This window comes from Martes martes (genome assembly GCF_963455335.1).
Source record: "Martes martes genome assembly, chromosome: 2".
NCBI classification, from domain to species: Eukaryota; Metazoa; Chordata; class Mammalia; order Carnivora; family Mustelidae; genus Martes; species Martes martes.
The window spans coordinates 17,709,664-17,722,181 of NC_137889.1; the positions used below are offsets into that span (position 1 = coordinate 17,709,664).

Here is a 12,518-nt window from a genome sequence, read left to right on the forward strand (position 1 = left end):
CTTATCTATGAAGAGCTCAACATTTTGAAATTACATCTTTCCTTCAAAATACTGGTTTTTAAAAAATGTGTTAAGTGAATGTTATTCAAGCCTATTGACTAAAGAGCAAAGACTTAAAAATAGCTTTTATAAATTAGATAAATCATTTTTATTACCCAAGTAATTCATTCTGTAATAATATGATGATGAATCTTGCAGGTAATATTAATCAAGTAAATTTTCTTTTTTGAAAGGAATAGTCTTTAAGCTAAGAAAGTAGAGAAAAATGTTAACCGACTGGATTTAAGCCCTGAATTTATGGATTAGTCTAGTTTTTAAGTATGTTTATACTGCATCCTTCTAAATGAACAAGTTTGTAAAAAATCCCGTTCTGCATAAGAGCACTGATTCTGGAGCCAAATGCCTTGAGTTCAAATCCCAGGAATTTCCCTTAGTGAGTGTGTGAGCTCATAAAAGTAACCTGACTCCCCTGTTATCTGTAAAAATGGGTACAATCATATCTATTTCCTAGTGGTGTGAGGATTCAATGCGTTTAGTACAGTGCTTGGCTCACAGAAGCACTCAGGAGTTGTCAATCATTAACATCATCATCATCATCATCATCATCATCATCATTATTATTATAACTAGATTCAGTAAGGCTTTGACTTGTTTATTGAAGGTGTAACACTTTAAAAGTTAAATCAGTATGTCAGCTAAGATCTTTTTAAAAAGATAGTAGTTTTACATTCCTCTTCTAAATTATTTTCATATTTTTAAAGTTTCAAAAAAAGGTGTTTCAATGTACCAAAATTTTACACTTTCCTACTCATGTCCAATATTATAGACAAATCAAAGCATTAATAAAATTTTCTTAAGAGTTATGCAACTAAGGGATTAACATATCTTTAAAAAGAGTGTTCACACTGATTTATTTCAGCAATAACATGTTTTAACTTTCTTACTCTCACACTAAAAGGGAATTCTTTAAAAAAAAAAAAAAGTATTCATCTTAACATAACAATAATTTTCCCTAATAAAAATGAGGTGGATAAACATATAGCTTTTCTTTAAAAGTAAGGTATTTCCTCATATGTTTTATTTTCTAGAAAGCATATTACACTATTAGATTTCTTAATAACTGATAAAAATAATTCCTAAAGTTCAAATTAAGGATATGAGAAATCAGTCTTCAATCATGTAGGCCGACAGTAAAAAGGTACTACACCTGATATGCATATGTCACACTGAAGTATTAGCTAGTATGCAAAGGAGCGTAGTAACAGAGCAATGCCTAAAGAAAACAGTACAAATTAGACCCTAGTCTGACATCTAGAAGTCTGACTTGACAGCTGCAGGCAGTCTGATCTTTCCAGAACTGGAATGTTCTCAATCAAGGGAGCTATCCAAGAAATCTATTGATAAAAGGCTCAGTACACACCTCGCCATCATACCAATTTATTCTTTTATTTTTTTAAGATTATTTATTTATTTTTTTGACAGGCAGAGATCACAAGTAGGCAGAGAGACAGGCAAAGAGGGAGAGAGGAGGAAGCAGGCTTCCCGCCGAGCAGAGAGCATGATGCGGGGCTCGATCCTAGGACCCTGAGATCACGACCTGAGCTGAAGGCAAAGGCTTTAACCCACTGAGCCTCCCAGGCGCCCCCCAATTTATTCTTTTAAATGCACTGTCTTAAGAGATGTACCTGACTATAAGCAATCCAAAACAATTTTCAGGAAGTACAATATTTAAAAAGACTACTACAATATGCCATGAAAGATCAAATAATTACTGGTTAATGACTATCTGAAGAACCGGGAAAATAGGCTGCCCTCAGTCACCAGTAATCAGATCTTTGAAGTATTTGTTTGTTTAATCATTCCATGTATTTGCACAAGTCCTGGGCACAATGAAGCGAGCAAGATACCCAACAGTCCAAATCCTCGTAAAGCTTTCTTTCCATTGGGGCAAACAAAGAACAGAAAAATAATGCAATTTCAGGTATCAATAAAGCCATGAAGAAAATAAAGAAAGCAAATGGGATTGAGGACAAAAAGACTTCTCTGAGTAAACATTTGAGCAGAGATTTGACTTGAACTACATGGAGTTCTGGGCGAGTGTTCCAGGTTCAGTGAACAGCGTGTGTTAGTCCAGACCGGACAAGGGCTTCGTCTGGGGGAGGAAGGGCAAAGAGCCAGCTTGTAGCCGAAGCAAAGAGATCACGGGAGAACCCAGAGGAACAAGATCAGAGATAAGCAAGGCAGGGGCCAGATCACAGAGTGCTATGGCTTAAGAGTTTGGACTTATTAGGGGTAACTGAGAATACAGAAAGGAATTTTCTAATCATAGGGCTGGTCTAGGCTTTAGAAAGGCCAATTCCAGCTACAGTGAAAAGAGAGCGAAGAGTAAGTGGAGGCAGAGAGACTTGCTACAAGGTTACAGCTGGCACGAAAGAATGACGATGAAGCCATATACAAGGGGAAAGCAGTGAAGCTGGTAAGACATGGCTGGACTGGAGATTTGAAAAGACAGTAGATATGAATTACTGACAGGGTGAATGCAAAGTATGAAAAAAAAGACAGGAATCCTAAATTGTGCTCTAGCAAACCTTGCGGTCAAACCTATCTGGGCAGGGTCTAGTTCACTGAAGTCCTCACTGATCTTACCGAAGATCCGGGTTTCATCTGAAAAGCAGCAGGAAGCAGTGGGGTAGGAAAAAAAAAAAAAGAATGGGATCCCAGATTTATTTTGTTGACCTAACATGCCATGCTCCGCAAGCACATGCCAGACCCTTCCACGCTGCCTCTGGCCTAAGTCACAGCTGAGACCTGCTGCAAAGACTGGCAGCCAGTCCCTCAATCACAGATTAGGATTTCCTCAGAAGTGCAATGAATCCAGGTTAAAGCTTATTCTTGGGAGACCTTGGTGTGAATACATCTTTCTTGCCCACTTTCTTACCCCTAAGCCTGCTAGGAAATTGCTGGAACTAATAATCTCGGCATCTGAACTCACCCTCTTTTTATCCCTGTCATCTTTGGTTCTGTATCCTTTCCCGAACTCTCAGCTTCAGTCTGCTATTACACTTCTCCTGACTCAACTTCCCACTGTGCTCGCAGGGTCTTCTTTACAGGATTAACAAACACCCCGACATCCTTAACCTCTTCAATGAACGTGTCCTGTGTCCAACTTTAAATGTGGCTCTCCCCATATAATACCACATGCAATGCAGCCGTTTAAAAGGGAAGCTCCTCATTCTCCAAATCCTCACATACTTCAATCAGGAATGGAGAGACAGAGCATATCTGTGGATGCAAAGACTGAATATGATAAAGAAGCACAATTCCAAAAGAATTGATAAAAGGGCTCAAAATTCACAGTGAAGCATGAAGAATGAAAACAATCTACCTAAAAGGTAAACCTTAGAGGATTAGCTCAAAAAACTAAAATAGATCCACAGAAGGGTATTATAAAGTCATTATAAATTCATATTGCAAAAGAATACTTAATGCTTTCTGGGAATATCCATGTAACTAAATTTTTTAAAAAATTATTATTAAGCAGTATGCATGCAATATATGATTTTATGCATGCAATAGGCTGATTTCAATAAAGAGAAAGAAGAATGTGGGGTATGTGTGTTCAGAAAAAAAATGCTTATAAATAAAATATACCTAAGTGTTCTCTCTAGGTTGTAGAATTAAGAATGATTTTTTTCCCTTTTCTGTACTTTTTTCCGTTTTCCTTAATTTTTACAAAGAATGTATTTCTTACAAGTAGGGGGAAAAAGGCCAAAATAAATTTTTAAAGATCCAAAATCGTAACACACCCACACTGATCTAAAATAAAATTTACATGGGCTATTTTAGACTTTTCATATGCTTATTTCCTAAAAACAAACAAACAAACAAAAAACCACCTCCAAATCCTTTAGTTTACTGCCCAAAACTTCAGAACGGCTAACAAAAAACAAGAGCCCTCAAGATTTCTTCTAAGCAGTATCATTTACCTTAGCACAATAATTCAACGAAGAGTTTGATGAGTCTCTCCAACTAATTATTCTCTTTGAAATACCTAAGTGCACTATTGAAAGCAAATGGCTCTTGCTGGGGTACCTTACCTATAAAGCTAAAGGTATGTGTTGTTTTACATAGCTTTACAAAAATCCATGCATTCTTTATGCAGAAGGGGTTATTAGTCATTTACATATTTCAAAATACTCTGTAAAAGGAGACTTTCACTTTGTTAATTTCCTTTAAGGAATATACATATACACCTGTACACAGTTTTGGCTAAAACTGTGTACATGAAAGATATTACATGAAAGATATTACAAAGTCATCTTCAGGAACTAAATTCCCAAAGAAGAAAAATATTAAGAACAGAAAGTTTACTCTCAAGGTAAGTACCAGTACTACAACTACACCTGGCATAAAAATAAAGAAGAACACTTCACCCAAAATAATCTCTACTAACTCTAAATTAAGGCATTCCTTTCTAAAGACTTTTTTTTAATCAATGCCTTATCATTTTAATTTAGCTTTGGAAATATTTCCTCTATAAATTCCACTGTAAAGAACTGCTTAGAAGAGAACCTGCATGGCAGAGAAACATCTTAGAATGTATTTCCCTTAAGCATTAATTCACTATATTATGTAACATGAATGTGTAAATATCACTAGCTTAATATTTTCCACAAAATTCACTCTTGCTAGGATGTTTTTCTTTTAAATCCTATCTGAAAAGTTGTACATCATTTCCAAAAAAGTAAATATTCGTGAAAAGAACAATTAATGAATTCAGTATTATGACTAAGAAGAGTTAAGGTCTTCCATCTCAGCAAAGCACAGTGCAAGACACTTTTCAAGTCGAGTTTAACAGATAGGGGATCTGTCTTCCAGGAACCTAGTCTCCACGAGTTATCATGCCAAAGCTCTTCTGCAAACTAAGAGAAGCTGATATAGTCCCCCCAGAAATCGTTTCAAATTAGGAGATAGCTTCTTGCTGTTAATACTTTATATTTAAACTGAAAGCGGATCTAAAAACAGTGTCGCATGAAATGAATCTCACAAATGGACGAGGAAGGCTCTGAGGGTTGAAGAGAAGGAAAGGTCAGAGGGAGGACACGCAGCTACAGAGACAGTCTTGGTCAGCATTTCTAAGGCACCTCCGGTACTGCGAACAAGCGCTGTGTCTCCGTCCGTCAGAGACCACTCCAAGGCTGCTACTGTTGCCCACCGCTTTGTTAAAAGAGGAGAAGGAAGAGCTGCAGAACCTAAGGAGGCCTGGGGTGACATATTTTAATTTCATTATTTGAAAGTATATAATTATATTTAAATTTCTTCTAATCTACACTGGTTTAAAATAGCTTTATTCCTCTAGTGGATGTTATCTTGATTCAGCAACCAAATCACTTAACCAATTCACTTGACCAAATCACTTAGTCAATTAATTGAGAAAAGTCACATCACTTTACTTTAGCAGAGATCATCTTAATTTTAACATAGTGGGACGTTGCCTTCCTATGAGAGCAATTAAGCAGAATTCCATGTATTTTCAAAGCTTTCTATATATAAACATTTTCCATTCACCTCAGAATCTTTGATAAAAATGCACAGCATGTACTCGAAACTTAAAAGCGAAGGTAAGATTTATTTTCTTCAAACACGGGCAAATTTAAAAGGAAGGTAAAAGTCATTTACTTTCACACAACCTAAAACAATACTGTTAGCACTGCAGTGACAAAAGGGCTCCAAATTACAAAGGTCAGTTAAGTGAAAGAAGTCAAAGGCAGCGGAACTCAGATGCTAAGGATAAAAGCAAAAATAGATCCAATGCAGCATTTTGAGAATGAAGATCAATGAAAATAGGTGCTCAACATCATATCACTTATAGCAGTATTTTCTATATTGTTTTGAGACAGCCTTTCTAGTCTAGCATTTCCTCTTTGCTGGTTCTTGACATCTGCCTTAATCAAAACCAATACTTAAGCCCCAAATTTTCATGATCTGAAATGAAAAGGCAACACATTGCATTGCCTCATCTACAAAGTACTCAGCTATCTCGGGCAAAGTGAGGAGACAGGGTAAAAACACAAGCAGAACGGCAAAGGAGGGGCAGCATCATATTTTACTTAACCATTCCCTTGAGTAATAAGGCAGCAGGTTGTCCTTCCGATCAAAACTACTTTTATAAAGTAAGACAAATGCCCTTGCTTGCTCAGTGGTGAAGGTCTTCAAAAGAAATCCACTGAGAAGATGAGGTATAGGAAAATTACGATCTAAACCATAAAAAAGGACTAAAATATGAGTGAACACTGTATGTTATCATTTAGTGCTGTAATTCTCAGAAATCCTATGAATAAACAGTCTTATTGCTTCTGTTTACGATGGCATAGAAATTAATGAGACAGTTAATACAGCAAATCACTAATAAAGTAGAGGTAATGGCATATCTATTTGTTGAGCTTCACCAGCAGGAAAATAAAATGCAGCGTGTACCAATTTTATCAAATCAAGCCAGTAATTCCATAGATAAAATAATTAGGTAGCTCTCTGTTTGCTTACCTGTAAGGACAGCTTTTGCTGAAGAATCTGCCAGGTCCAGGGCTGATTTCCCATCAGTGTTCCGAATGTTTGGATCAGCTCCGTGCTGCAGCAGCACTGTGCAGGGAAAGCAGAAACAGTATCTTACCTCAGGGATACAGAGATTATTTACTGGTAAGTGTCGCCTCGGCATGGTGTAGGCATAAACATACATTGCACGATTTTTTCTCTTTCAAGAAAAAAAAGGAAGAAAGAAAGCAACAGAAAGATGGAAAAAAAGCACTGCAGCAAAGGATCCTCTCTAGAGTAAAGCAAAGTTGGCAACTTGTGGTACAGTATTATCACATGACTTAACATCATAAACATGAAACTAGAAAAATCTTGCACTAGACGGTTTGGATTTGCCTCCTTCGGGCAGCAGAATGGGAAGCTGTGTGCTCACTGCCTCGCACCATGAAATCTGCAACCCGTGAACCTTCCTATCTTTACTACCACTGTGGCTGCTTGTTGCTGCTGCTTTACTGCTGAATTTCCTAACGCTTCCTCTGCTCAGAATAGTTGTAATACTGTGAAAGCCTTTTAGTGGCTCACTACTTACATATGAAACTCACCATAACATACTGGCTTGCTTCCAAGAAGTTTAGCAGACATGGTAATGCATGCAACTCTAGTCCCCTGCAGTCGAGCTGCAAACAAGAACTGCCTTCCACAATAATTCTTCCCATGAAAAATGTTTAGGAACAGAAACTCAATCACTATAATATATGCTAAGAAATGAGTGTTGCACATGCTCTATTCAGTAGAAAGTAGCTACAGAGAATCCTTAGACATGGAGGCTCCCAAAAGACAGAAGCACTTGTTTAAGTAAAATCCAGATGGAGTAGTTTATTAATCCAAAACATTTCTCAACCACATCTGGTATGTGAGTGTACGGGGTGGGAGGGGTGTTGCTGTAACGCTACCCAACCAATGGTTAAGCTAATACATACGTTAAAAACTCGTCCAAGCAAGCAAGGTTCAATTCCAAGCTAGAAATTCTAACAGTTCAGATAGCTACAATTTTGTGTACTCCAGAGAAGAACAGTAGCTGTTACTACTTACCGCTACCCTAACAACATAAATTTAAAACAAAGCAGAAATATTAAATTCAAATAAGTAGTTCAAGACCTGTTATATAATGTCTAAAAACATCTGAGCTACTACTGTTGATGAGTCCTGAATTTTCATTCATTGACATTCCAAGTACCTACATTCCTTTGTAATATAGGCAATCCTCTTATATTACTAGGGAATAAGTCCTACTGTTTATAAAGCTCTTCTTCTTCCTTTTATCCATAAGCCATCTAGTCAATAGCTTTATTATAATGTACAAAGGATCAGCCTTATCTAAAATTAAGACACACCTGCCGGAACAGTGTACAGCAGCACCTCTTGCATTAAATCTTTGCTACTTTCAGATCTGGGACAGTAAAAACTAGCCGTGGCTGAGAGATTTTGCCAAGCGCTTCTATATTATTTCACCCCGGAATGTACGCAATCATAATTATTTTCCAGATGTTTGCAAACTGACTCGAGAGTAAGTAGAATAAATAGCAAGTATCACAGTATCAAACTGTAGTTATTCTTCCATCAGCAAGAATAAGCTTTCATGGCAACAGTTTTGTGGGGTTTTTGTTTTGTTTTTGGTTTTTTGTTTTTATTTTTCATTTTTTTAAAAGATTTTATTTATTTATTTGACAGAGATCACAAGTAGGCAGAGAGGCAGGCAGGGGGGAAGGGGAAGCAGGCTCCCTGCTGTGCAGAGAGCCCCGATGCGGGGCTCGATCCCAGGACCCTGGGATCATGACCTGAGCCAAAGGCAGAGGCTTAACTCACTGAGCCATCCAGGCGCTCCAGTTTTTTGTTTTTGATTCCAAGAAGAAACCCCAACATGAAAGTCTGGTTTGTAAAGGGTCTTTATCATGAAGCAGACTTGTGTATCAAATGTAAAGGTGACAGCTATCTCTTTATCTTTATTGAGCTGTTGACTGATCACATGCAAAGGGCAGGAAAACGAAGTAACAGCTACCATGAAATGCGGAGATTTTTAATGCATACCTGGAGAACTTCAAACCTGCTTTATTTTTTATTTATTTTTATTTTTATTTTTTAAACATTTTATTTATTTATTTGACAGAGAGAGAGAGATCACAAGTAGGCAGAGAGGCAGGCAGAGAGAGAGGGGGAAGCAGGCTCCCACCAGAGCAGAGAGCCCGGTGTGGGGCTCGATCCCAGGACTCTGAGATCATGACCAGAGCCGAAGGCAGAGGCTTTAACCCACTGAGCCACCCAGGCGCCCCCAGAACCTGCTTTAAACAAGTAAAGCAATATCTTAATTTAACAAGACCTGACAATAATACGATGCGAGCTTTTATTGTGCAGCTTACAAGGTAGAGGCAAAAACCTGAAAGCCTTCTTGTTCCTCCAAAAGTGATCTAAAACCTCAATCTTTTTTGTTGTAGCTGGTATTTTACCTATTATCTCTCTTCTACTTTACAATAGAAATCTGCCATTACAGTTCAGCTGCAGTTTTGCTTTATTTGGGGTGACTTTTAAAGGGTAATCTTTTTACTAGAAATAATCTGTTTTCTAAAGATTTTGAGTCCCATTATTTCTTCCATCAGACCTGAATGCACAGAAACATCCGTGCTGAGTAATGCAGCAGCAGAGAAAAAGAAGTTGAATTTTCTGAACCTGATGCTGACTACAAAATCCACATTAGAAAATACTCAACCATTTTTAATTAATTGGATAGCAGTTAATTAAAACAACAAAAAATAGAATCAAGAGTTTGGGGGGCAATAAAACCATCCACAACCAGAAGAAAGCTAACCTCTGACTTGTGTAAAAGGGCAGTGCTGGGAAGATTACATGAGAACAGAGCGGCATGCAAAGGCGCTAAGCGCTGAGCCTGATGTTACACAGCAGCTAATGATAATATTTAAAGTGCATTTGTAAATGTAGACCTTGTTTATACTCTCAACTCTGCCACTAACTACTAATTCAATGCTCTGTCCTAGAGCCAACTCTTTAGATCTTCACAGATAGTACATATATATAAGACTCTGTAGAACATATGGTCTCTGAACTACTCATCCCGGCCTCAACCTCATCCTTCCTTACAGAGGAAAAGTAGCCACAGACAGTATTTAAAAGAATGTGTGTGGCTGTGTTCCAATAAAATTTTATTTATGGACAGTGTAGTATGAATTTTGTATAATTTTCATGTGTCACAAAATACTAGTATTGTGAATTTTAAAAAATCATTTACAAATGTAAAAACAATACTTAGCTTATAGGTCATACAAAAAGCAAGGGGTGAGCTGTATTTGGCTCACGGGTCAGAGTTTGCCAACTCCAACCTTGGGCAGTGACAGTATGGTCTCTTTGCAATCCACAGACATTGAAATAAGCACAGAAATTAAGAGGTAGCATTTACAATTGCATATGTTCTTTTAAAATTACTTTTTCTCACATTTCATTTTTATTATACTTTACAAAATTACTGGCCTGCCATGTACTGGAGAGAAAGAAAACTGGTCCTCTACCACATACAGTTTGAGAAGCAATGAGCCAGGGCACATGTAAAATTCTCTGGGCCAGAGTTCCAGGTCTATAAAGTGAAGGAGCTAGACTAGGTAGATGATTTCTAGATATCTTAGATCTAGATATCTTAGATAATCTAGATATCTATAAATATCTATCTAAGATATCTAGATATCTATAAATAGCCAAAGACGTAAAATATTATGTTCTGAAATCTTAATTAAAAAAAAAAAGTTACTTCAAGTAGAATCTTTTCCTCCCCTACCCTCTAAATAAAAATTTAAAAAATCATTTTTTTTAAAGATTTTATTTATTTGACAGACAGAGATCACAAGTAGGCAGAGAGGCAGGCAGAGAGAGAGGAGGAAGCAGGCTCCCTGCTGAGCAGAGAGCCCAATGTGGGGCTCGATCCCAGGACCCCGGAACCATGACCCAAGCTGAAGGCAAAGGCTTAACCCACTGAGCCACCCAGGTGCCCCAAAAGATCATTTTTTATTTACCCTAACACTGACAAAACTTGAAGTTGAGCCCATCATCAGTGGAAGTCGTGGGGTATATACTAAAATGTCCCAAGCTTCTCCCAAGCAATTCCTCCAATCAAATTGCTGTTTTACAGTATTCTCTATGGGGATCTATTTTCCTATTTTCTAACATCAGAAGAACAGCACATACATCAGGCAAAGGTAACAACAATGGCTTTCAAGAATGTCAGTCCACACTTGACCTGGTGACATGAATAACTCTCAATACTGGCTGCTTCAAATTCTGCTTTCAAAGTTCTGAGCTACCAAACAGTAACAAATATGACCTGTAATACATAATGCAATTAGAAATGCATCTTGTAACATCAATATAAACTGATAAGACACTAATATGAAACAAATTCTCCTTTAAAAGTAGCACAAATGTCTGAAGCAAAGTTCCCAAAATATACAAACAATATACAAAGTAAGGTTTGAAAGAAAAACAAGGAAACTAAAATCTGAGTAACACCCAGTACATAAATTCAAGACTACTGTGGCCATCCAAAATCTCCTTGCACTATCTTTAACCAATTAGGTCATCATCAAATCTGGAATCCCAAATGACTTAACTGTATCCAATTGTTCAACTGATTTATCTCAAATCCGTTTATCTCATTTTGAGTTTAGGAGGATGGAGAAAATACAGCAGCTGGCATAACAACAGATAGCTAAAACTAAGGTAGGATTACAATATTCAAAATGTCATTCTCAAAAGAGCTCATGGCAAGAAGGACATGTGATTTTCCTATTTCTGGTACAAGCATTCAGCTATAATGAGCCAGATTCATGCCTTTACCCTGTGACCAGCAAACACAGTAGGGACTAAAATTGTTTCATCCCTCAAAACTACTAAATTTAAGCATTCATTTCATTTTAATTCTTCCAGAAAAGAAAATATTTCTACATGTACACAAAGCCTATCAAATTCCTAGAAAAATAAAAAGTACTATGATGTAAATTATATTTATTTTTTTGATAAATTATATTTAATTACAGGTATTATTAATTTATTTAAGAAGATAAAAGAAGAGGCACGTGGGTGGCTCAATGGGTTAACCCTCTGCCTTTGGCTCAGGTCATGATCTCAGAGTCCTGGGATCGAGCCCCACATCGGGCTCTCTGCTCAGCCTGCTTCCCCTTCTCTCTCTCTCTGCCTACTTGTGATCTCTGTGTGTCAAATAAATAAATAAAATCTCAAAAAAAAAAAAAAAGACAAAAGAAATAGAAACAGTATGAATTTTCCAAGCTAAAAATATAGCAAGGAGCGCCTGGGTGGCTCAGTGGGTTAAGCCTCTGCCTTCGGCTCAGGTCATGGTCTTAGGGTCTTGGGATCGAGCCCCACAACGGGCTCTCTGCTCGGCAGGGAGCCTGCTTTCCCCTCTCTGCCTGCCTCTCTGCCTACTTGTGATCTGTCTCTCTCTCTCTCTCTGTTTCAAATAAATAAATAAAATCTTTAAAAAAAAATTAAACTGTTAAAAACATAGCAAGACTTTTAGGTACATTATCAAAAAGTGTTTAGTATAATTTTCACTATAAAAGGTAAAAACCCTCTATTAATATTATAAATGCTTTGTTACGTGAATTTTAGAGTTACATTAACAGTCTAAAACTGTTCCTCACAATGAACACTCAATTTGTTTTTTAAAGATTTTATTTTTATTTATTTATTTGACAGAGAAAATGAGAGAGCACAAGCAGGGGGAACAGAGTGGCAGTGAGAAGCAGACTCCCCACTGAGCAGGGAGCCCGATGTGGGACTCAATTCCAGGACCCTGGGATCATGACCTGAGCCAAAGGCAGACGCTTAACCATCTGAGCCACCCAGGCGCCCTGAACACTCAATTTTTAAAGAAGTTATGTTTATGTTAAAATGTGTTTCATAGTCAT

The 12,518-nt window shown here is 37.3% G+C and overlaps 1 protein-coding gene across 1 annotated transcript in view; it reads right to left on the reverse strand.

Annotated features, from left to right (window-relative positions):
- TNKS (tankyrase) overlaps positions 1-12,518 on the reverse strand; it is a 207,882-nt gene that overhangs the window by 134,673 nt on the left and 60,691 nt on the right. The window contains exon 3 of the mRNA XM_080796045.1: positions 6,544-6,639. Within this exon, the coding sequence (XP_080652171.1) occupies positions 6,544-6,639 (96 nt within the window). The remainder of the gene's footprint in view (positions 1-6,543; positions 6,640-12,518) is intronic.